This window comes from Staurois parvus, unplaced genomic scaffold (genome assembly GCF_062004578.1).
Source record: "Staurois parvus isolate SC_StPar_1 unplaced genomic scaffold, SC_StPar_1.0 ptg000470l, whole genome shotgun sequence".
Taxonomy (NCBI): Eukaryota; Metazoa; Chordata; class Amphibia; order Anura; family Ranidae; genus Staurois; species Staurois parvus.
The window spans coordinates 4047004-4072435 of record NW_028318266.1 but is presented as its reverse complement, the minus strand read 5'-3'; the positions used below and the strand labels follow the sequence as shown (position 1 = coordinate 4072435).

The 25432-nt window shown below is 42.7% G+C and overlaps 1 protein-coding gene across 1 annotated transcript; it reads right to left on the bottom strand.

Moving 5' to 3' along the window:
* Window positions 1-14298: 14298 nt before the first annotated feature.
* LOC149452594 (olfactory receptor 10A7-like) lies at window positions 14299-15240 on the bottom strand. Its single transcript, XM_089689277.1, has one exon. It carries the CDS (start codon window positions 15226-15228, stop codon window positions 14299-14301), a length of 930 nt encoding a protein of 309 aa, XP_089545403.1. The 5' UTR covers window positions 15229-15240.
* Window positions 15241-25432: the final 10192 nt, after the last annotated feature.

The window sequence follows — 25432 nt, the reverse complement described above, 5'->3', positions numbered from 1 at the left end:
GCGCTGAGCGAACTATCTGCGCTTTATAAATACTGTATAATAATAATAATAATAATAATAATAAAAAATAAGCCCAGAATTCTGTTTTAAAGTGTTTGTAAGATTTTTTATAATCATTTTGGTAATTTAAAAGCAAGACATTTGTATTTCATTATATTTTACTTGACTAATTCAGATAAAAGCAATTTTCAAACAAAGTTTGTGAAAGGAACTATTTAAAACTTTTTTCAGGTCTTTGTTCCTTAAAGTGTATATAACTGGATTTATCAATGGGGTGAATAAAGTATAGGATAGTGACATGAACTTAGTAATATTCCCGGACTGTCCTCCACTGGGTACCAAATATACACAAGCTATGTTTCCGTAATAGATACAGACAACAGTAAGATGGGAACTGCATGTTGAGAAAACCTGCTGCCTTCCAGTAATGGAGGGAATTTTAAGAATAGTGGCTATGATAATAATATATGATACAATGATATAGACAAATGGGATGATACCAAAGAAAGCAGTCAACATTGTTACTTCTAGTTGAATAATTGCAGTATCTGAGCAGGAAAGTTTAAGAATTGGATCCAGATCACAGAAAAAATGGTCAACTGTGTTGGGACCACAAAACTGCAGTTGAGCTACATTGAAAGTATGCACCACCACAATTAAAACACTTAAAGTCCAACAGATAATAATCAATATACAGCAACGATCGGGGTTCATTGTCAAATTATAATGTAATGGTTTACAGATGGCCAAATATCTGTCATAAGACATCACAGTTAGAAGAAGGCTGTCCAATATTACTGTGACACAACAGAAATAAAACTGGGAGAGGCAATCAGAAAATGACATTATGGCATCATTCACCAAAACTGCTTGGAACGTGCTAGGAATAATATTAGTTGCCTGTATGATATCTGACATAGCGAGTTGGGAGAGGAAGAAGTACATGGGAGACTGGAGGGATTTGCTGTAGGACACCAGTGTGATGATCAGGAGGTTTCCACATATTGTCACACAATAAAGCATAAACAAAATAAAAAACACCAACAATTTAACATTTGATGGGATGTGAAAACCTAAGAGATGGATTGTAGAAATTCTGGTCATATTGTTCTCCATAACTTGAAGATAGAATATTAAAATTAATGGGTAACATTTGTGAAGCAGAGTCAAATACAATGTTTTAAAGAGTGAAAGGCTGGTTCAAAATGAGAAAGCTGTAAATGTTGGTCCTTTAAATGCTTTTCTGATCATGCTGGGTATTGAAGCTTTTAAATAGAAGCAAAATTAATTGCATGGATCCACTGGGGATCTATGTTCAGTGATGTTCTCATGAGATTTATTATTATTTATATTTAGAAAAAACATACATGAGGTTAGAGATGTGAAGTTAGTAATTAGCAATTTATAAAGAGTTTTCAGAAGAAAATACATATTAATAATAAAAAACAAAAGGTTCATTCTTTAATTACCTTGGCCTGTATTGTATATGCATGGTTGTCTTTTTATTTCACAGTGGCATAATGTTTTATAGTGATAATACGACTAAAACAAATACAAATTCTCAGTAGCTTCTTTGAGCCTTTGATGTGGCAATGAATTTACACTGCCTGCCACTGATTAGATTGTAAGCTCCACGAGCCGGGCCCTCACATTCCTTCTGTACTGAAATGTATTTGTCAGGGATCGCGGCGTCCTGTCGGCCGGCGCATGCGCACTGGCCACGGCTCACGCCGGGACACAGGCACTAGGTCCCGGCGAGCCGTGGATGACAGGATGCCGCGCATGCGCAGTGGGACCCGCGGGCGCGCCTCGGGCGGCCAATGACAGCCCGGGGGCGCGTCCCGAGCGGCCAATGACAGTGCAGGGCGCAATATTTAAAGATGCCCTGCACTGTCAGTAATCGCCGCAAGGTCTATCTGAGTTCCTGAGTCCTGTACCTGTGTTTTTGACCCTGATTGACCCTGACTACGCTGCCTACTCCTGTGTTGACCCGGATTGTACCTGACTACTCTGCCTTCTCCCATCCTGACCCTCGGCTTGTTTTGACCTCTCTACGGACTGACTTAGCCTGCTGACCCTGCGTGTGACCTGACTACTCTCCGCCTGCCGATTCTGTACCTCGCCTACCCCACGGGACCCCCGCTCGTGATCCATCCTGCTAGGTCCTGCCGTCCTCCTCACATCTGGCTCTCCCGGTACCAATACATCCCCAGAGGTTGCCCCTGCCACTGGTGGGCCTGCTCGGAGGTCGTGACCTGGTCCCGGTCTGTTTCAAGTCCATCCCCACCATCAGGGGCCCTGGTGAAAGCACAGACCGGGACTTAGACTCCACGCTTTGGGTAGGTCTGTCAAGTGGGCAGCCAGGGGCACCACCTGGCGGGTTCTAACAGTATTGTTGTTGTATTGTCTCCCTTATATTGTAAAGCGCTGCGCAAACTGTTGGGCTATATAAATCCTGTATAATAATAATTTATGCATTTTAAATACAATCTGCACATGATTCACTCAGGGCATGAGAAGCAGCAAGAACCAACATTACACTCTGTACTATAAAACCATAATAAGATGACAGTTCCATAATTTTAAAAAAAATGGAGTTCTGTGAGTAGGCTACATATACAGGTTGGCCGCTAGGGGACTCTAGAGACCCCTGAGGATGCACACTTGTGACAAACGTGTTAGGCGAGTTATCGCACCGCCAATCCGATTTCCGAAGTGGCGGTGTGAAATGTTAGAGCAGCTGTTTTTATTATTGATTTTATGTGACTTCACTATGATGCTATGTTTGGTTCGTAACAAATACTACACTATATGCCGTTTTATTTTGGTTGCCTTGTGGTGGTGTTTAGTGGAACAGTGCCCCCTATGGAGATGTGATTAAAGTTGATGGGAGAGAAGATTGATGCCAGCGCTCCAATTTGTTCTGATGCATTATCTGCTGCAATATCATGAGCAGCACACATTGGCGGTGAGCGCACATTTTATGTGCGTGGCGGAGTTTTGTACACACACTGTATCAAGGATTGTCACCTATGTCTGGGTGTTGGATTGTATTGCACAAAAGAGTACTACACTAGATAATTGTATTTGTTTTAGTGTCACATTGATACAAGTCTCATACTGCAAAAGAGGAAGGAGTGGAGCTGTCCCCCAGGAGCCACATGAGCAGATGGATGGTCTTGTGATGATTAATTAAAATGCTTACGCTGCACTTTATATCACAGCAGCATATATTCGTGATCAGCCAGTCTACATGTCACACCAATGCAGCCCTCATCAGTGCCCTGATCAGCCAGTCTATTTGTCACCCAAGTGCAGCCGTCATCAGTGCTCTGATCAGCCAGTCTACTTGTCACCCCAGTGCAGCCCTCATCAGTGCTCTCATCAGCCAGTCTACATGTCACACCAATGCCGTCATCATCAGTGCCCTGATCAGCCAGTCTACCTGTCACCCCAGTGCAGCCCTCATCAGTGCCCTGATCAGCCAGTCTACTTGTCACCCCAGTGCAGCCCTCATCAGTGCCCTGATCAGCCAGTCTACTTGTCACCAAAGTGCAGCCCTCATCAGTGCTCTGATCAGCCAGTCTACTTGTCACCCAAGTGCAGCCCTCATCAGTGCCCTGATCAGCCAGTCTACATGTCACACCAATGCAGCCCTCATCAGTGTCCTGATCAGCCAGTCTACTTGTCACCCAAGTGCAGCCGTCATCAGTGCTCTGATCAGCCAGTCTACTTGTCACCCCAGTGCAGCCCTCATCAGTGCTCTGATCAGCCAGTCTACATGTCACACCAATGCAGTCATCATCAGTGCCCTGATCAGCCAGTCTACCTCTCACCCCAGTGCAGCCCTCATCAGTGCCCTGATCAGCCAGTCTACTTGTCACCCCAGTGCAGCCCTCATCAGTGCCCTGATCAGCCAGTCTACTTGTCACCAAAGTGCAGCCATCATCAGTGCCCTGATCAGCCAGTCTACTTGCCACCCTAGTGCAGCCCTCATCAGTGCTCTGATCAGCCAGTCTACTTGTCACCCCAGTGCAGCCCTCATCAGTGCTCTGATCAGCCAGTCTACTTGTCACCCTAAGTGCAGCCCTCATCAGTGCTCTGATCAGCCAGTCTACTTGTCACCCCAGTGCAGCCCTCATCAGTGCTCTGATCAGCCAGTCTACTTGTCACCCTAAGTGCAGCCCTCATCAGTGCTCTGATCAGCCAGTCTACTTGTCACCCCAGTGCAGCCCTCATCAGTGCTCTGATCAGCCAGTCTACTTGTCACCCTAAGTGCAGCCCTCATCAGTGCTCTGATCAGCAATCCTATCTGTTACAACAGTGCAGCCATCATCAGCAGGGTAGTGGATAAGGGGGTACCACCAGTCTTCCTGTATGGGGCCCAAGCCAGCAGGAGGGTCCAGACAGCTGGTTGAATTGGATGTGGGTAGGGAGGGTGATCAGCATGGTGGGGGTAATGACTGGAACCACTCCTCTGAATGACTCTTTCTGTCACAGCTAAAAGTTGGCTTCTTCTCCTCTCCCTCCTGCTGGCTGTCAGCTGCTGCAGACACTGGGGGCAACTGACTTGGTGTCACTGACATCCCAAATGGCACCAATACAGTGATCAGTGCTAAAAAAAAAAGCACTGACACTGTACTAATGGCACTGGGCAGGAAAGGCTTAACATGAGGGGCGATCAAAGAGTTAACTGTGTGCTGTGTACTGTTTTTCTTGTGTCTGTGTCCGTGTGTTTCACTGTAAGCACACTGCTGTATAAAGCAGTGCACACAAGCTAACAGGGAGGAGAACTGTTTACAAACAGTTCTCCTCCCCGTCGGAGATGCTCGGCAATCACAGGGTACCAGCGAGTAATCTTCAGCCTGGACCCGGTGATTGACAGCCGTGGCCATGAATGGGCCCTACCTAGAAATGCAAAACCACACATATATATGTGATTTTATACACCCGTGCCGCCATGTAGCAGTATTTGTGCTATAGGGTGGTCATGAATGCCGTTAATCAGCATCAGCTTCCATCCCCCTTTTACTTCACAGCCAGGAATTCAGGCCAACATCAAAACATTTACACCAATTGTTTTTTTAACTATTTTTCAATGATGATTTATTCCATTTAATTGTACCTAGCAATCTTTCTGCCCAGAAATACATCATGAATAACCCAAATTCATAGTATGACCATCCATTTGATGAGTCCTGTCAAAGTGGAAGAATTCAAAATATTTCTGGGTCTCACACTTAACATGGGACTTGCAATAATAAATGACACGCTTACTGGTCTACAAACATATTCATTACATGCCACTGTATACAACTGTTATGTCAAGGGCACCCTATGACATGATCATGTATTTCCTTCATTTTAGTGACAATGCATTGTGCCCTCCCCAAAATCATCCTGGATATGATAAACTTTACAAAATTCCTCCATTTATATTTTTTTTCCCAGAAATTTGCTCAGTTGTATACTCCTGAGAAGCATATTTGCATTGATGAGTCTCTCATCCATTTTACCGGCAGGCTGGGAATCAAACAGTACATCCCCTGTAAAAGGGACAGATATGGGGTGAATCTATACAAAGTCTATACAGGGTATATGTATGCCTTCCATGTTTATGAAGGGAAAGATAGTCAGCTGGAGCCCCATGATTGCCCAACCTATATGGGGACCAGTGAAAAAATTATGGGGACCTTGTATTTCCACTTTTTCAAAAGGGTACCACCTCTACGTGGACAACTTTTACACAAGTCTGCCCTTTTTCTGCCATCTTTACCTCCAAAAAAAGTAACCTGTAGTACAGCACAAACAAATCAAAAGGGCTTCTGTCACGTACCTGACCAGAGGCTGCAAAAGAGAGAGGGCTCTCCTTACGGCTAAGTGCAGTGCGCCCCTGGAGGTGGAAACAGGAGGTGCAGTGCCCGAAGAAGCACAGGTTGCCAGTGGCGTTGCTACTTGGAAATGCCTGATGAGATGGAGCCCGTGTGTGCTCCAGTTGTAGGAGGAGTTTCTCCATAGAACACGTGGATCCCGGAGGAAGGGTAGAGTAGTCAGTAGCCAGAGCCAGGATCAATATGGAACAGCAGACAAGAGCAACGTCAGGAGCAAGCCAGGGTCATACACAGGGTAGCAGCAGACAGGAACAAGGTCAGGATCAAGCCGGGATCATACACACAGTAGCAGCAGACAGGAACAAGGTCAGGATCAAGCCGGGATCATACACACAGTAGCAGCAGAAAGGAACAAGGTCAGGATCAAGCCGGGATCATACACACAGTAGCAGCAGACAGGAACAAGGTCAGGATCAAGTCAGTATCCTACACACAGTAGCAGCAGACAGGAACAAGGTCAGGATCAAGCCGGGATCATACACAGAGTAGCAGCAGACAGGAACAAGGTCAGGATCAAGCCAGGATCATACACAGAGTAGCAGCAGACAGGAACAAGTTCAGGATCAAGCCAGGTCGATAACAGGTAATCAGCAGTAAACTCAGGAACACAAGAACACATGAACAGGAGGGGCTGACGATAATCCAGCAATCACTGAGCAGAGCTGCAGTCCTTATAAAGGCCACTGAGTGTCAGCAATTAGTGCACCCTGCGTGTGCTGGTGCGTTTTCATGCACAGGTATGCATGATTACGTGTCACACGCCTATGCACATGTGCACTTCTTTGCGCAAATTGGCGTGGCCATATTGGACATTGGCGCATTTGCCCGGGCTTCCTCTTCTTTTTCTTTGACAGCTTCCCACAAAAGCTGGTCAAAATAAAGCTACAAAGGGGGAGTCAGAGATTTTAAGGAATGAAGAAGTTTTTGCCCTGAAATGGAGGGACAATTGATATGTATATGATCTGTCCTCCATCCACAATGACAAACTGGAGTAAGGTGTGACACCCATTTTCACAGTCCGCCAACGTCCCTCCCAACCAGGACTTTGCATAGGAGACTGCCTCTGATGTTACCACACTTCTTTGAGATTTTAGTGAAGGTATGGTGAACATATTTCTGACTGTTTGCCGTTTCCCCATTTCTAATGTCCCCTTATATTAACAATTTCTTGTTGCCTGGACTGACCATGCCTCTGCTTGCTGCCTGGACTGACCATGCCTCTGCTTGCTGCCTGAACTGACCCTGGCCTGTTAATCGACCACGCCTCTGCCTGGAACATGAAATGACCCTGACCTGTTTATCCACTTCTTTTCTGCCTTTTGCTTGAACTGACCTCGGCCTGTTAATCCGCCATGTTTTTTGCCTACCACTTGGTCTGATTTTTTTCCTGCTGTCACAGTACGAGGCCCTGCCACTATAATAGTGGGATTGAAGACAACACAGGTGTTCTGGACATTTTTACTGAAATTTTATAGATAGGCAACTCCTATCTTCATAATGATTAGTGGTTCAAAATTAATAGTAACTACTGCAGTAGGGAACAGGCACACAAAGATACACTCAGCATCTTTCCAAATAGCTGTTCTGTTTATTTGGCTCAATTGAAAGTCTTTTATATACATTATTAGGTAGGTATCCCAACAATAATACAATTGTTCTTTTATGGTAACAAGGGGCATTACATAGGCTGGCTAATTTCTAATTAGGGATTGAAGGAATGTAAACATGCAATGAAAACATTAGTGTTGTGTGTACAATGAGTGCAGAGTACAATACATAGGCAAAGCATGCAGAATAGAATATAATTTTATACAGAATGTACGAATTTCCTTTGCAATCTCCTCTCTTTTGATCAATATTTTATATTTTAATCACAGACCACACCTACTATGACCTTTAACCTGGAACCTCCTTACATTTTGGCAGAACTAGTCCTTGCCTAGGAAGCAAACTCCACTGGGCAGAATCTAATAGCTTAGAGCAGCTATATCATAATAAAATGACCTATATTGTGACTAAAACTTAAATAGAAAAACAAATGATTGATAAAATATTTACAGAGAAGTTGGCTGTAAACTCAGATCCTGTGGCCAGAACGGCCTTGTAGCTTAATTGTGGACATGCTGACTTACCGGTATAATTACACACATACAATTCTACATAAAATGGAAGACATATAAAAGACAATATGACTTCAGCATGGCTGAACTGCTTTTCAAATCACATTATATATAAACTCACAGGACACTTTAATAGGTACATCTTGCTAGTACCAGGTTGGACCACCTTTTGCATTCAGAACTGCCTTAATTCATCATGGTATAGATTCAATATGGTGTTGGAAACATTCCTCAGAGATTTTGGTCCATATTGACGTGAGACACTGTTGTCTTTCTATCATCTGGAACCAGTCTGCCCATTTTCCTCTGACCTGGATCCAGCCCATTTGGCACCAAAAACCATGCCACATTCAAAGTCACCTAAATCCTCTTTTTTCCACATTCTGATGCTCGGTTTGAACTTCAGCAAGTTGTCTTCACCACGTCTAGATGCCTAAATGCATTGAGTTGCTGTCATGTGATTGGTTGATTAGCAATTTGTGCTACCAAGCAATTGAACAGGTGTACCTAATAAAGTGGCCGGTGAGTGTATATTTATATATATATATATATATATATATATACAGTTGTGTTCAAAATAATAGCAGTGTGTTGAAAAAAGTGAATAAAGCTCAAAATCCTTCTAATAGCTTTTTATTTCCATCCACACAAATGCGTTGGGAACACAACACATTCTATTCCAAATCAAAACATGAAGAAAAATAGATCAAATTTGTGTTGTTCCTCTAAAAAAAATTGAAGAAAAGTGAATATCAGACTGTTCAAAAAAATCACAGTGTTTGTATTCTTCTTTACAAACTCAAACATTCACTATATAAACTGAGAAATGTTTGAAGATTTTGCTTTCCTTTGAATGACTTCATGAATATTTGGTTGTAGTCGCACTGTTTCTGAGAACTGCTGTACATCTGTGTTGCATGGAGTCACCCAACTTCTGGCCCCTGTGATCAGGTATTCCAGCCCAGGATGATTGGACCACATTCCACAGTTCTTCTCTATTTCTTGGTTTTGCCTCAGAAACGGCATTTTTGATGTCACCCCACAAGTTTTCTATTGGATTAAGATCCGGGGATTGGGCTGGCCACTCCACACCGTCCATCTTGTTGGTCTGGAACCAAGATGTTGCACGTTTACTGGTGTGTTTGGGGTCGTTGTCTTGTTGGAACACCCATTTCAAGGGCATTTCCTCTTCAGCATAAGGCAGCATGACCTCTTCAAGTATTCTGATGTATTCAAACTGATCCATGATTCCTGGTATGTGATAAATAGGCCCAACACCGTAGTATGAGAAACATCCCCATATCATGATGCTTGCACCACCATGCTTCACGGTCTTCACAGTGTACTGTGGCTTGAATTTAGTGTTTGGGGTTCGTCTGACAAACTGTCTCCAGCCACTAGACCCAAAAAGAACAATCTTACTTTCATCAGTCCACAAAATGTTGCGCCATTTCTCTTTAGGCCAGTCAATGTGCTCTTTGGCAGATTGTAACCTCTTCAGCACACGTCTTTTTTCCAACAGTGGGACTTTGCGGGGGCTTCTTGCAGATAGCTTGGCTTCACATAGGCATCTTCTAATTGTAACAGTCCTCACAGGGAACGTCACACCTTCTTTCATCTTCCTGGAGCTGATTGTTGGCTGAGTCCGCGCCATTTTGGCTATTCTTCTATCCTTCGAATGGTAGTTTTTTTCTTTCTTTCACGTCTTTCAGGTTTTGGTTGCCATTTTAAAGCATTCGCAATCATTTTAGCTGAGCAGCCGATCATTTTCTGCACTTCTTTATATGTTTTCCCTTCTCCAATCAACTTTTTAACCAAGGTACGCTGTTCTTCTGAACAATGTCTGGAACGACCCATTTTCCTCAGAATGTCAGAGAGAAATGCACTGTAACCAGCATGTACAACATTTACTGCCTTCCTTCCTTAAATAAGGGCAATATTTGCCACCTGTTTTTCAAAGAATGAATGAACTCACTAATAGAACTCCACACTGCTATTATTTTGAACACGCCCCTTTCAATTAGTGATTCAGTTACACAGAATCAGCAGCACGCATGTCATGACTGTTGGGTCTGTTGGATTTCTATTACTCTACTACACCTGCTAGTAAATTATTTGCCATGTAGAAATATCATTTCTACCAAAAACAGTGATTGGTTAGGTTAGTGATGTCTGACTGCTATTATTTTGAACACAAATGTATATATATATATATACTGTATATTTTTGATATTTCTGTATGAGTCCCATTTTCTCCTCACCCTGTGCATGGGGAGAGTATTTTGTATGTGCATACAACAGAAAGTCAACAGAGTTTCACCAAGTCTGCCTTTCCTTCAAAGTCTCACCCTACAATTTTTTCACTAATATATCTGGGAAATGCTTTGGCAATGCTTTGTCCAATCACAGCTGAGTTCTCAGGAAGAGCCATGATTGGCCAAAATCTTGGTGACTTTGGCCAATCATGGCTCAGGGAGTGTTTTAGCAGTAGCCTGGTTTATAGTGCACCAAGCACAAACATAATGCACCCAAGCACCAAAACCCCAAAAAGCACCAAAGTGGAAAAATTCCCTAAACAAATTCTCATCATGTCCAAAAGGCCAAGAAGGAGAGGCAGATACTCATAGGCAGCTAAGAGAGGGCATGCAGCCTCCGTGTCCACAGTGAAAAGTGGTGGTCATGGACATGGTGTATCCTCTGTAGGCAGGGCAGGCTTGTCCTTTTTTTCTGGTCCTGGCCATGTTGTTGAGCCACAACATGCAGAAGTGATGATGTAGTGGATAATGCAGCCATCCTCACTGATTCATGTTCCTCAGGGCAGTACCCAAGTCCCCATACTACTTTTATGGCAAATACCTTGCATGTAAGCCTTAAAAATGGGCACTTTTGCATTTGCAAGTTCGAGTTCCATAGACTTGCATTAAGTTCGATGTTCACGGCAAACTTTTGGTCCATTAGAATGTCCTACCGCGAACTGAAATGGGGGTGTTCGGCCCATCACTAATCGTTAGATAATTTTCCTTTTATTTTCTGAGGAGTAAATGGTAGTGCTGTTTGATCTCCAGCCTTTTGAAATGAACACACACAAGAATCTTACTTACTTATATAAAATCCTAACTAAAATTAGGTAATTGTTTCTCCTATTGGACTATGGTGCGTGGGAATACACATCCTCCTTTTCAGTCTAAGTAAATGTATATGCCAGATTTGGAGATTTTGCTGTCAAGGTCCTACCTTTCCTCAGGGCTTGTGCTGCTCCATGTGCTGGCATCCATCTTAGGTGTCTGCAAAGCATTATTGGATCCTTTATGCTTTCAGCCCTCTGCGGCTCCTCCCCCAGGAGGTGGCGGCTTATCACATATAAGTCTGCTGTTTGTAGCTGTCCATTGCATTCGTGTCCTGTCTGTTGCACAGCAGCAAGCTCCTGTTTAGTTTCTCATTGCTCTCCTGGACACCGACTCGGCTTTGGCAAGACTCATTCCTGGCTTCTGACCCCGGCTCTGGTGACCATCCTTCCTGGCTTCTGACCCTGGCTCTGGTGATCATCCTTCCTGGCTTCTGACCCCGGCTCTGGCGACCATCCTTCCTGGCTACTGTTCTACCTAGTCATCCGCTGTTGCTGTTGGACTTGCATAGACTCTGTCTTGTTTTTGTTAATAAACCTACTTTTAATTGCACCTCCTTGTGTGTCTGGATCCTCGCTCCCTGACATTTGCATCATTATATACAGCAGGCAGTAGTGTTAGTAATATTTGGTGGTATGGAAGTTATAACAAAGATTACAGACAGGATCGAGGTGGAAAGAACCCACATATAATAACAGCATCATACAACATGTGAACAGCCCTTGGTGTATTATACAGAGGCTATAGGAGCAAATATGTTGGTTGAGATAGTACAAAACACAATGTACATGAGTGATGAGTTGTCTACTTTATGAGTCTTGGAACTAATGATCCAAGACCAAACTCAGATGTACTAAATAGGACATGGGAATATGAGGATCACCTAATATAATTCTTTGTTGGCATGGGGAAAAAGATGATGGTGGGAAGTGAGAGACACCACACACCTTATAACAGACAGAGTGAGTGGGGGTAGGTGAGGGAAACAGAAGAAAAGAGGGAGAGGCTAGGGGAAGGAGAGTAGTTGACAAGAGAGAGTACAAGGGATAAGGGTGAAGGGGCAGAAGCAAGTTGAAGAGTAGACAGGGAGGGGGACTAAGGAGAACAAAGTACTGTATGTTATGCTCAGGGGCGGACTGACAACTCATGGGGCCTCTGGGCAATAGGGGATCATGGGGCCCCTGTGTCCTTGCCCAAACTCAAAAAAGCCTATGAAAAAGGTACCAGGGGCATCTCATGGGGCTCCCTACTGACCCTGGGCCCTCGGCAGTGCCCAAGTTTCCAAATGGTCAGTCCGCCCCTGGTTATGCTATGCAGAAGCATGAAGGATATCCAAGGGAGCCAATTTTTTTTTAATTGACAGTATTTGTCATGTAACTGAGCTGATAATTCTTCCATTCTCATGAGGTTATTCCATTTGATTATCTATTTTTGAATAGAGGATGTGAGCTGGGATTTCCAATGGCTCAGTATCACTGCTCTAGCATCTAGCAGGAAGAAACATAGTAGTTTGTTCCTGGTGGCAGGAATGGAGTCTGGAAACAAACTGCAATGTAATTTGAGGAGTCTGGGGAACTGAATCTGAGGCAGAGGCATTGCATATTCTGAAAATATTGTCCCAAAAAGGACATCAGACAAGGCAGTCCCACCAGACATAGCACATAGCACTTTTGTGAGATAAACAGCACCACCAGTCAGATGTATTTACAAGTCCTATGTAAAAAGAAAGGGCAATGATACCACCGCATGATCACTTTTTAATTTTTCTAATGAGCTACACTTGCCAAGAAGAGTTTTTGAGCTAGTGTGAAAGATTTGTGGACTTCTTCTTCTGTGAAAGTCATGCCAAGCTCCCTTTCCCATTCTGTATAGTAAGGTCTATTGGGGTAGGATAAAGAAGGAGGTTATAGAAGAGAGACACTGTGTGATCTGGAGCAGCTGGTGAGTGAATGAAGCAAGGTTTCAGGTGCAGAATCCCAGGCTGTAGTGGGAGCTCACGGTAGGAACATCTTCACTTGGCCATTGGCAGGACACTCTCCCAAGCAGGACATATCACTTATTCACTGGCTAAATCTTGATGCCTTAACCTCCTCAACATTTCCAGAATTGTTCTCTTCCTGACTAATAACACCACAAAACAACTTATTCACTCCTTAGTTACTTCCAACTTTGATTGCTGCAATTCCCTCCTCACTGGCCTACCTTTACACAGGCTATCCCCCCTTCAGTCTGCTATGAATGCTGTTGCTAGACTAATATGCCTTACTAACTGATCAGTGACTGCTGTCCGTCTCTGCCAATCTCTTTACTGGCTTCCTCTACCCCTTCATATAAAATTCAAAATTCTAACCACAACATACAAGGACATCCACAACACTGCTCCTACCTATATCACCAACCTCATATCACCCAAATCATCCTCTCTGCTACTCCTAAGACCTCCTGTTCTCCAGTTCCCTTGTTACATCCTTCCATGCTTGTCCCCATGTGCTACACAGAGCCTCTCCCATCCTCATGAAGTCCCTGTACCTGGAATGTCTGGTCAGCTCCTACCCTGAAAGCTCATTTATTCAGGGAAGCCTACCCCACCTCCAACTAAAAACTGTACCTGAGTCACCTCCATCAGATCCCCTCCAGCAGCTATTACCTTTTGGTCCACCTCCCCCTTCCTTTAGATTGTAAACTCCCTGAGCAGGGCACACTATTCCTTCTGTATTGAACTGTGTTGTAATTGTACTGTCCCCTTTTATATTGTAAGGTGCTGTGTAAACTGTTGGTACTAAATCCCATATAATAATAATAATAATAATAATCATTCTACTATTTTGATCTTCTACTACATATCTAACCTTATCTAACCAAATAATATGTTTGCCAAGAATTTTCCTCTGAAACTTCATTGGAATAATCAATTCAATTTTTAAAGAATGAAGTGTTGAGCAAGTAGGTTTGCCCCCCACTGATATGTAAAATGTAATTAAGCTTTTTTGTAGTGTTTTCTGGCTTTTTGGTATCATTTTTAATATTTTTTTTACTAGTTCCTGGACAATCAGGCAAAAACTAAAATCCAGTAGCGCCATGGGGACTGTTACTGGTAGATATTTCCCCAAATCTTAAACTATTGTAATTTACACACATTTTATTCTTTACTGAAATGAATAATTAAAAAAAATCAGTGATGAATTTTCTAACAGCTTTTTTTAGTTCTTTGTTCCTCAGACTGTATATAATTGGATTCATCATTGGGGTGAGAACAGTGTACAGTAATGCTAAGACCTTATTTAGGGTCTTTGTCTGTCCCCTATTAGGTACCAAATAAACACAAACTAGGGTACCATAATAAATGGACACAACAGTCAGGTGGGAGCTGCATGTTGAGAAAACTTTCTGTCTGCCAGTAATAGACGGGATTTTCAATATGGTGACTATAATATAAGAATATGATACCAAGATGGTTAAGAATGGGAAAATGACAAATATAAAACCCAAACCTGTCACTTCCAAATGAACAGTGGTGGTATCAGAGCAGGAGAGTTGTATGATTGGATCCAAGTCACAGAAAAAGTGATCAATGACATTGGGACCACAAAAATTTAACGTTGATATGGTTAAAATGTTAGTCAATACTAAAAAAATCCCTAAAATCCAAATTGTGATAACCAGTATCCAGCAAACCTGGTAGTTCATTTTCAAAGTATAATGCAATGGTTTACAGATGGCCAAATATCTGTCCCAACTCATCACTGTCAGAAGAAGAGATTCTGAAGATTCTACGATCAGAAAGAACAAAAATTGAGCGAGGCAATCAGAAAATTTCATGGTAGTTTGTTTTACCAAGACAGTATGGATCATGTTGGGAAGAATATCAGTTGCCAGTAAGATATCCAATATAGACAGATTGGAGAGAAAGAAGTACATGGGAGAATGGAGGGATTTGCTGTAGGACACCAGTGTGATGATCAGGAAGTTTCCACATATTGTCACACAATAAAGTATAAGAAAAATAAAAAACATCAAAAATGTAATACTTTGTGGAATCTGAAATCCTAAGAGGTGGATTGTGGTAATTCTGGTCATATTTCTCTGATCCATTACCTGAAGGCAGAAGATTGCAATTTTTAAATCAGCTTTGCACAGTTGGTGTATTTGTTGATGATGGTGATTTGAATTCAGTTTGAATTGAAAAGAAGAGAATAAGTAAAGAGTTAACATTAAAGATTTAACATATTACAGTAATTTCAAAATTAATTTTCAAAATTTTTAAGTCTGCAACTTTCATTAAGGGGGAACTTTGCGTACAATATAAAAATGGGTGACCAGGCAGGATTTATAATGCAGAAGAGACTTGCTTTCTGTTTTCTGCAATAAAGTTACCTACTTGCCTGTTCACCCTTGTACAGGGAGCTGTGCATATGCAGTTCACTGTACAAATTTGGCAATGCCGAAGTTGACGGAACTCCTACACATGCGCACGAGTGACATGATCCCTGCCTGGCCAATGAAAGCGGCTGGTGATTGAGACCTGGAAGCCATCTGCTCAAAGATGACAGTGGCCAGTAGGGAGTTCTGGGATGCCACATTGCTGGAGCCAAGGTGATTATAAATCCACTTAAAAATATTACCTGGTGATCTTTCCATAAAGGTCATAATCAGGCATTCCATGTTTTGGGGTGACAACACTTTCAATTGTCTGCCACTTTTATGCCTACATTATCACCCTGTCACAAGGGCTCAAAAAAATGTAAGGTTTTTATTTACAGGTAATGCTGGCATGGTCCATGTTTGTCACTATGAGCCATCAATGGAGTGTATGTAGACATAAAGTAACAAAACAATGGCTACAGGAAAACAGTAGTACTGAAATGCAAAAAAAAAGAGGAAAAAAATGTGAACACAAGTACAGGTGTGTGTTTTTAAATTAACGATTCATTTATGTTTATGATGCAGAGGGTTTTAACAGACTAAATTAAAGTGTGCAATAGCCAAATTATGTTCCAGTTTTCTGGAGAAAAGTCAAGTGAAAAACACACATTGTGATTGGTTCATATTTGTTACCATATACCGTATCATCTCTAAACAGAAGCAAAATTAAATACCATCATGGCAGTTAAGATCAAATATCACATGCTCCAAATACTGTCAGTAGTAAATCATAATATCAAAATCCATCCAAAATATCTGCAATGATAGAGAACTCATATTTACTTACAGAATGTAATAATCAGGAAAAAAATCAGCCCAAAGATGTTTGATCAGTGAGTGTTAAATGTGTTTTAATGAGTACCCTTTCTGCTGATATAAATACCTAGAATTAATTGAACTGACACACTGGGAGTCTGCAGAGCTTAGTATAATTTTCTTGGGATTTATTAATTTTACTACATAGGGAAATTATTTTGTGATGATTTATAAATAACTAGAAATAATTACAGTCTGTAATGCTTATTGATATCCTCTTGGGATTAATTATTTTACTACATAGGGAACTTATTTATTGATATTTTATTTTATCCTTTAGAAAATGAACCCAGTACAAACTTAATGCCTAAAGCCAAAATGTTTTGGTATTTTTGGATAAGATAAAGTTGAGTTAGATATTAGTAGAGTTAGTAGAGTTAGTTTGTTATGGAACTACCGCACTACTGGTACTCTTTGTATCCTGATGTAATGGTTTCAGATGTTAGAACTTACTGTTGGAGAAAAAAAATAATATTTCTTCTGTCTGTGCTGCTTTAACTATTGGCTTTGTCTTCCCTCACTGCTCAAACATTATGAAATGTCCTATTCCCTTAAGTATGTGGATGTACTGTTACCACTATTGATGTCTTACCTTAACACTTTGACCAAGACTGGTAGTATCCAGGTGGAAGTGTTATAGGAGCACATTACAATTCTACCAAAGTTAGTGAAAGACCCAGCCCTGTGCCAAAGTTACTTCCCTATTTCCTGGTTAAACATAGATATAAAGATATAAAAATAACGGCCACGATCTTAGTTAATCTGCTTAAAGTTTTTTATTGGTGAGATAGTTCACAAGGTCTAAGTGAACTAGGGTAGAGAAAATTCCCAAAGGGTGATTTCTCTGATATATTTGGCCATAGTTCACAGGCTTCCATGTCTTGTCCTCTTATCTGACAAAAAAAGCCTTTGATAGGCTGGATTGTTTGTTCAGATTGCTTGTGTTACAAAGGAGCAGGCTGGGGGACAGGATGTGGGCATGGATTTATACTCTTTAAGACAACCCTACAGCTCAAGTGAGAGTCAACCAGGTATGTTTGTGTGAGATGGGGAAACAGCTTTCATTGTTTGAACACTGACTGAAGTAAATTAAAAACGTTCTGACTGACATTCTGCAGTTTAGCCACAAGATGTCACTGTTTTGTTCTAACACAGCCTCAGGCTGCATAGAGATTTCTTTATTCATGAAGGGGTGGGGTTTTTACACTTCAAGAGTGAACAGGAAAAAGGAGAGACAGCAGCCATGCTTGAGAGAGAGAAGGGGGGCTGTGTGATCAGAGAATCCGTTGCCATCCAGCTGTGAAGACTGCCCTCCGTAATCAGAAATCCCATTGAGTGAAGCTGATGGTGTTCAAGACGCTAATCCTGTCCAAAGAGGGGAAGATTTGCTGCCAGGAAGCTGATGAGGACAGAGGAGCAAAGCAACATACATTGCTGATAACATCGTATGAGTAGTGGAGAGACTTTTGTTCTGTTCAGAGACATCAGCGGCTGAAATACAGACCCGGGTCGGTGAGAATTGTGCACGCACCTCCTTTCAGTGTTGGCGCCTAGAGACTGAGTCCAGGCCTATAGTTAGTTAGTTAAGGTCTCTCTTTGTGTCAGGCCACAAGTGTTATTACTGATCATTTGAAGGACTCCACAACTTAAAGTGACATTTCACATTGGAGAGCTGATAAAATCCTACAAACTCAAGCCAGGCTGGCATTTTGCTCAGAAGGAATACTCCGGCATGTGCTACAGGACCAGTTATGGGAGGGGGAATACTGTAGATTTGTGTAAGATTGTAAGCTGTTGTGCTGCACCGCAGGCTAGCCCATACCGTACACCCATACACTGATTCCTGCTCTTTTAGGGTAATAACAGGTAAGGTGTGGCAGCTTAGTTGTGCCCGCCAGTAGGTAAATTACTACACCTTCTACCTTCATCCATCAGGAGGCGCCGTGCTGTGCAGCACAAGGGTCTCAGCCTTTAGGCTGGGTGTATGTAAATTTATTGTATATTCCAGCATTTGGAGTTGCGTTTATTTGCCACATCTAAGTAAAATTCTGTTGTGGCAAAAGCTGGTGTTGGGGTTGCTTTCCTCCTTCGTGACTTCACTGTATCCTGGGGAGCCCACCCCGGAACACGGCTTACATTTGCCCCATTTTAAAATTTCCAACTGGACTAGGCAGGGTTGCCTTCTGTCTCCCCTGCTTTTCATTGTAGTGAGGCCTTCTTGTATAAGTTGAGGGTGATCCCCAATACCACAAGGCTGAAAGTAGGCTCTACTGAACACAAACCTACCACATTTGTGGATGACATTCTCTTTATTTATCAGTAATCCTTGGGTAGCACTCCCGAACTCACTGAATGAAAAGCAATGGTTTAAAGACCTTTCCAATTTTAAGATTAACTTAGCCAAATCTGTAATCATGCCTTTCAATGTTTCCTAAGCAGACAGGAAGATTACAGAGGACTTATTCCCTTTTAAGTAGCAGGATGGCTTGATTACTTACTTGGTCATCAAACTAGCAGCCAATACAAATGACTTGTTTAAGGCTAACGTCCCCTCCCTGCTGAATAAAGTAAAAGCGGATCTGACAACTTGGTGGGAAAAGCTCAATTCACTTGACTTGGGAGGATAAACATTTTAGAAATAACGGTCCTTCCTAATTTTTTTATTTTTTTCCAAATGCAACCCATTAAAATTTTCTTTAGGCTAGATGTGAATTTGCCTCCTTTGTGTGGAGTGGGGAACCTCCACATTTGTCTTATGACTTATTCTACAGGCAAAAACTCATGGTGGCTTAAGTCTTCCAGACCTTTTCCTATATTATCAGGCAAAAGTGTTGATGCTCTTAGTTAACTGGTATCCCCATACTCATGACAAAATCTGGGTACCCTTTGAGAAAACTTTAGCAGGTATTAACCTGGTACATACACTTTAGTTGCAGTGAACACACAGGGGGCTTTCAGACACACTCTCCCCTCTCTCATGCTACCTTGACAATCTGGGATGGACTGAATAAAAAATAGGATTTAGCCAAACACTATACACTGCTTTCTCCTTAAGAGGGATTTTCCTGGTTTCCCTCTGAGGAAGAGCTGGCATTTTTCTGGTCCTGCGGAGGCTCTACTGAATCACGATGCTACCAATTTATGATGGGCTTGGAACTGAAGTCCCTCTGGGTTAATAGACAGGAGTGGGGTACTACCACATGGGATGAGTGGAAATATATTCAGTTGCAGACATTTTTTAAAAAGCTTAGTTTTCCTGTATACTCATGTAACTCCCTCTCTCCTTTTGAGGCTTTATGCCTCAATCAAGATCAGTATATAGGACTGCTATCTATGCTCTATAAATTACTGCTGGACTTTTCTTTCCTGCACTGTGCCTTATTATATTAGGGAATGGGAGAAATAATTGGGTCATGTCTCCTCAGCCAGTAGCATAGATAAAATCACAGTGTTAGCCCATACCTTACATAGTTACATAGTTAGTCTGGCTGAATAAAGACAAAAGTCCATCCAGTTCAACCATAAAATCATACCTCAAAGAGGTTCAAGACTCAAGAGTTCTGCTATAAACTTCTGTCATGATGGTATCAGGTCTCGGATAACCTGTCTCATATACTGTATATACAGTGATATCGGTAATCTGTTGGAGAAGGTGCGGACAGAAAGGTACATTCTTGCATTTGTGGTGGGAATGTCCCTTATTAGGCCATTTTGGGTAAAATTTTGGAACTTGATAGTTAGGGTTACTGGGTATCCATTACAAGATATTCCCTTCCCAACCCTTTTTCATGATATTCATCTGTCTGTGGGTTCATACAAACACTCCTTGGTACCCCATCTTCTGAATGTGGGTAAGAGCCTTATACACTTTATTGGAAGTCCACAACAGTGTTTACAATAAAAGAATGGCTGCTGAAGGTAGATGAAATACAACATGCAGAGGAATATAGATACTAGAGTTATGATAATTACAACAGGTTCTATAGTATCTGGGTTCTGTGGATTGGTTTCACTACCTCTGACTTGTACAAACAGCTATCAAGATACAAGTGGGCTACCAAGCTCTTAAAAATAGACTCACTAAAATAACACATCTACCATGGGAGCTAAATACCCCATGTCATAATAAATATACAGTATGCAGTACATAAAAAGTCATAAATAATGAAATAGGTGTGACAACCAGGCCTTTTCTGACATTTTTGTTTACATGTAAAAATCTGATTTATTGCTAGAAAATTACTTAGAATCTCCAACCGTTTATATATATACACACACACACACCTGCTCAAAATAATTAAAGGTTAAAGGAACACTTTTTAGTATAGCATCAAGTCAGCGAAACTCCTGGGATATTGATCTGGTCAGTTAAGTAGCAGAGATGGTTGTTAATCAGTTCAGCTGATTTGGTGTTAATGAAATTAACAACAGGTGCACTAGATGGCCAACAAGAGATGACCGCCAAAACAGGAATGGTTTTACAGGTGGAGGCCACTGTCATTTTTTTCCCTACTCTGGTAGCATGATGTGATACCTGGACCCTACAGAGGTTGCACAGGCAGTCCAACTCCTCCAGGATGTCACATCAATACGTGCCATTGCCAGAATGTTTGCTGCATCCCCCAGCAAAGTCTCAAGAACATGGAGAAGATTCCAGGAGACAGGCAGTTACTCTAGGAAAGCTGGACAGGGCCATAGAAGGTCCTTAACCCATCATCAGGACCAATATCTTCTTCTTTGTGCAAGGAGGAACAGGATGAACACTGCCAGAGCCCTACAAAATGACCTCCAGCAGGCCACTGGTGTGAATGTCTCTGACCGAATAATTAGAAACAGACTTCATGAGGGTTGCCTGAGGGCCCGATCTCCTCTAGTGGGCCCTGTGCTAACTGCTGGCACCATAGAGCATGATTGGCATTTGCCATTGAACACCAGAATTGACAGGTCACACCAATGCAGCCATCATCAGTGCTCAGATCAGCCACACCAGTGCAGCTGTCATCAGGGCATTAATCAGCTAGTGTACCTGTCACACCAGTGCAGCCATCATCAGTGTTCTGATTAGCCAGTCTACCTGTCACTCCAGTGCAGCCCTCATCAGTGCTCTGATCAGCCAGTCTACCTGTCCCTCCAGTGCAGCCCTCATCAGTGCTCTGATCACCCAGTCTACCTGTCACTCCAGTGCAGCCCTCATCAGTGCTCTGATCAGCCAGTCTACCTGTCACTCCAGTGCAGCCCTCATCAGTGCTCTGATCACCCAGTCTACCTGTTACTCCAATGCAGCCCTCATCAGTGCTCTGATCACCCAGTCTACCTGTTACTCCAATGCAGCCCTCATCAGTGCTCTGATCAGCCAGTCTACCTGTCACTCCTGAGAAGCATATTTGCATTGATGAGTCCCTCGTCCATTTTACCGACAGGCTGGGAATCAAACAGTACATCCCCAGTAAAAGGAACAGATATGGGGTGAATCTATACAAAGTCTATACAGGGTATATGTATGCCTTCCATGTTTATGAAGGGAAAGATAGTCAGCTGGAGCTCCATGACTGCCCAACCTATATGAGGACCAGTGAAAAAATGATGTGGGACCTTGTATTTCCACTTTTTCAAAAGCTGTACCTCCTCTGCGTGGACAACTTTTACACAAGTCTGCCCTTTTTCTGAAATTTTTACCTCCAAAAAATGTAACCTGTAGTACAGCACAAAAAAATCAAAAGGGCTTCCCACAAAAGCTGGTCAAAACAAGGCTACAAAGGGGGAGTCAGTGATATTGAGCAATTAAGAAGTTTTTGCCCTGAAATGGAGGGACAATTGATATGTATATGATCTGTCCTCCGTCCACAATGACGAATTGGAGTAAGGTGTGACACCCATTTTCACAGTCTGCCAATGTCCCTCCCATCCAGGACTTTACATAGGAGACTGCTTCTGATGTTACCACATGTGATGGAGGGTAGGCAGGACAGAACACACAGAGTAGATGGCAAATGCACAAAGCTTTATTGAGACAACAAAATGACAGTCACTCAATGCAGGGATTGCAGGGAGGGTGACCTCGCCAGTAAGGGGCAGCAAGGAAGGGCTAAAACACTTGTAGTCCAGTGCCAAGAGCAAGGAAAAAGTCTCTGTAGCAGATTGTAATCCAACAGGGGGGTGGGGGGTCACCACAGGAACAGTTCAGGTAAAATAGGGGAGTGTGTATACTCATGGATCCGACAGGGTGCCTGGTCTCCCAGGGATAGGAAGTAGGACACAGGTACCTGTTGGGTTCTGGAATAGGCGGGTGGTCTCTCCCTTTAGACTGGGGTCTCAGGAAGCTGGAAGACAATCTCTCCCCTGGACTGGGGTCTCAGGCAGCTGGTAGGCAATCTCTCCCCTGGACTGGGGTCTCAAGCAGCTGGCAGGCAATCTCTAACCTGGACTGGGGCTTTAAGCAGCAGCAGGCAATATCTCCACTGGACTGGGGTCTTAGGCCGCAGGCAGGTAATCTCTCTAGGCTTGGGTCTCATACAGGCTTGGATGCGGTCCCCCCCTCTTAGCTGGGGTCTGGGCAGAGTCTGGCCACGAGGGTCCCGCCGCAGCTAGGCTCTCTTGGTGGCTGCACAGCAGAGCAGATGACCAGAGCGCCCGGCATCAACTTCTTAAGCTGATGCAGGACACTCTCTGGTCATCTTGGCAACCGGGGCAGGACGGAGCTGGCGTGCCTCGTAGCCTGACAACGAGGCACACCCCCTGGACATGGGCCGTGCTTACCACTTGGTCTGATTTTTTTCCCTGCTGTCACAGTGTGAGGCCCTGCCACTATAATAGTGGGATTGAAGACAACACAGGTGTTCTGGACATTTTTACTGAAATTTTATAGATAGGCAACTATGATCATATTGATTAGTGGTTCCAATCAATAACTACCGCAGTAGGGAACAGGCACACAAAGATACAGTCAGCATCTTTTCAAAAAGCTGTTCTGTTTATTTGGCTCAATTGAAAGTCTTTTATACACATTGGTATCCCAATAATAATACAATTGTTCTTTTATGGTAACAAGGGGCATTACATAGGCAGGGTAATTTCTAATCAGGTTGTGACATAAATGTAAAGATTTGAGTAGCTGAGATGTGATCTGTAGAAATATGACTGTAGATTTAGCTTCATTCCATGTTAATAATTGGATGTGTTCAGAATTCAGTCAGAGACATATGGTCACCAATTAGCATCTGAAAGGACAGAGCATCCTCTAGGCTGGAGGTGACACCTAGATGCCAATAAGACTTGATCTGTCTGGGAGCTCTGACATATATCAGCAGATCAAAGGAATGTATTTCATCTCTCATAAATGCTAAAATATTACTTGCAGAGAGATGAAAATACTTCCTTCTGATTGGACACACTGTAGGTTGCATCTGCATGTAAACCTGTATTTGTAGCCTCTGTAGAATCCAAGAGAAATGCAGAAAACGGTTATATGGCGCCTGATTACGACAGCTGAACAGTGATTGGTACTGTCACGATCGGACTGATGCGCTGGTGTCGGATATTCAATCCCTGACTTGGTAATTCAAACCGTTCCTGGTCCAATCGACTGGGCATTTTAGTACCCAGAATGTCCTGTGGGCTAGTATAGGTACACCCCCCAGAGTTGATTGGCCAAGGGCTAATGTCCAGCCTACGTCCATATTCTCATAAGTTGAGGACCTGAGATATGGACGGTGTGACTCTTACGGAGCCAGTTCTATTGACTGGCGGATCACGGACTTTCTCTGACTTGCTCCAGTCGCAGGATAACTCTTGGTAAAAGTTTTATTTCTGTTTTTATTCCCTTTTATTTTATAGCCAATAGCCAATTGTGTGTCTTCTTGTATTTTTTGTATTTTCTGTAACTTTTTATACTTTGTGCATACTTTATGCACTGCCCACTTTCAGGATATTAAATCATAAAATTAATAAGTGATTTCAGGGTCCTTAAGCTCATATCTCCAGAGAGATTGTATTGTATTGCAGTGTCTTTATATGCTCGGTCAAGTTCATTGCCAATCTGTATGCAATTGCACTGCGTGTTGGCAGATTGCATGCAGATTGTAAACAGATCTGCCAGACGGAGATCAGTGTATGTGTGGTGGCCCAGCAGGCCAGTCTGCGGATAAAACTGTTGGGTGGTGGAAAGCTACCGTTTGTGGTGTGTCTGGTGTGAGGGTGTGTGGACAGTGGAAGAGTGATTAACACCGGGGTTCTAGCTTGTAGGATAGCTGGAGGAATCCTAGAAGGGTGTGTGATTGCTCGGCTGCTTCTCAACCCTTAGTGTGCACCAGATTGTATATAAGATTCGTATCTGCCTATGTGTGTGGTCAGCCAGCTGGATTGGAGTGGAGTCTTCCTCTATTGGTGGCCAGAGGTAGTGCGTGCTGTGAAAGTATATCACGGCCGGTCTTATATACGTATACATATTCAAAGTAGGTTCCCTCATTCCCTCTTACCCCAAGTCACGGCCGTACGTGCACGCCTCGGTTAGCTAGTCGCTGTGGGCGTGTGTGTGTGGGTTGGATCCGTGGAAAGTTTGCCCACGCTCCCAAACAATGTAAAATATTCTTTGTGATTGGCCAAAGCATTGCACCTGCTGCAGCAGGTTTTATACATTGTACAGATGTGCAATTTTGCAGGTAGTTTAAGGGGACCCCCCAGACATGATATTTAAAGGTTTTTTAAATTTTTTTTTTTTTTTTTTACTTTAAGCAATGAAAAGTGACTGCCCCTTTAAAATAGTACGTTTTGACATTTTTTTTTATCACTGATTCATGTCCCTCAGGGCAGTACCCAAGTCTCCATACCCCTTTTATGGCCAATACCTTGCATGTAAGCTTTAAAAATGTGCACTTTTAAATTTGCAAGTTCGAGTCCCATAGACGTGCATTAGGTTTGATGTTCACGGCAAACTTTTGGTCCTTTAGAATGTCCTACCGCGAACTGAAATGGGGGATCCGGCTCATCACTAATCGTTAGATGAGGAGTAATGGTATTGCTGTTTGATCTCCATCTTTTTGAAATGAACGCACACAAGAAT

Coding starts and splice junctions, on each gene's coding strand:
- LOC149452594 (XM_089689277.1), bottom strand. CDS start 15,228: ATGGATCAGAGAAATATGACCAGAATTACCACAATCCACCTCTTAGGA.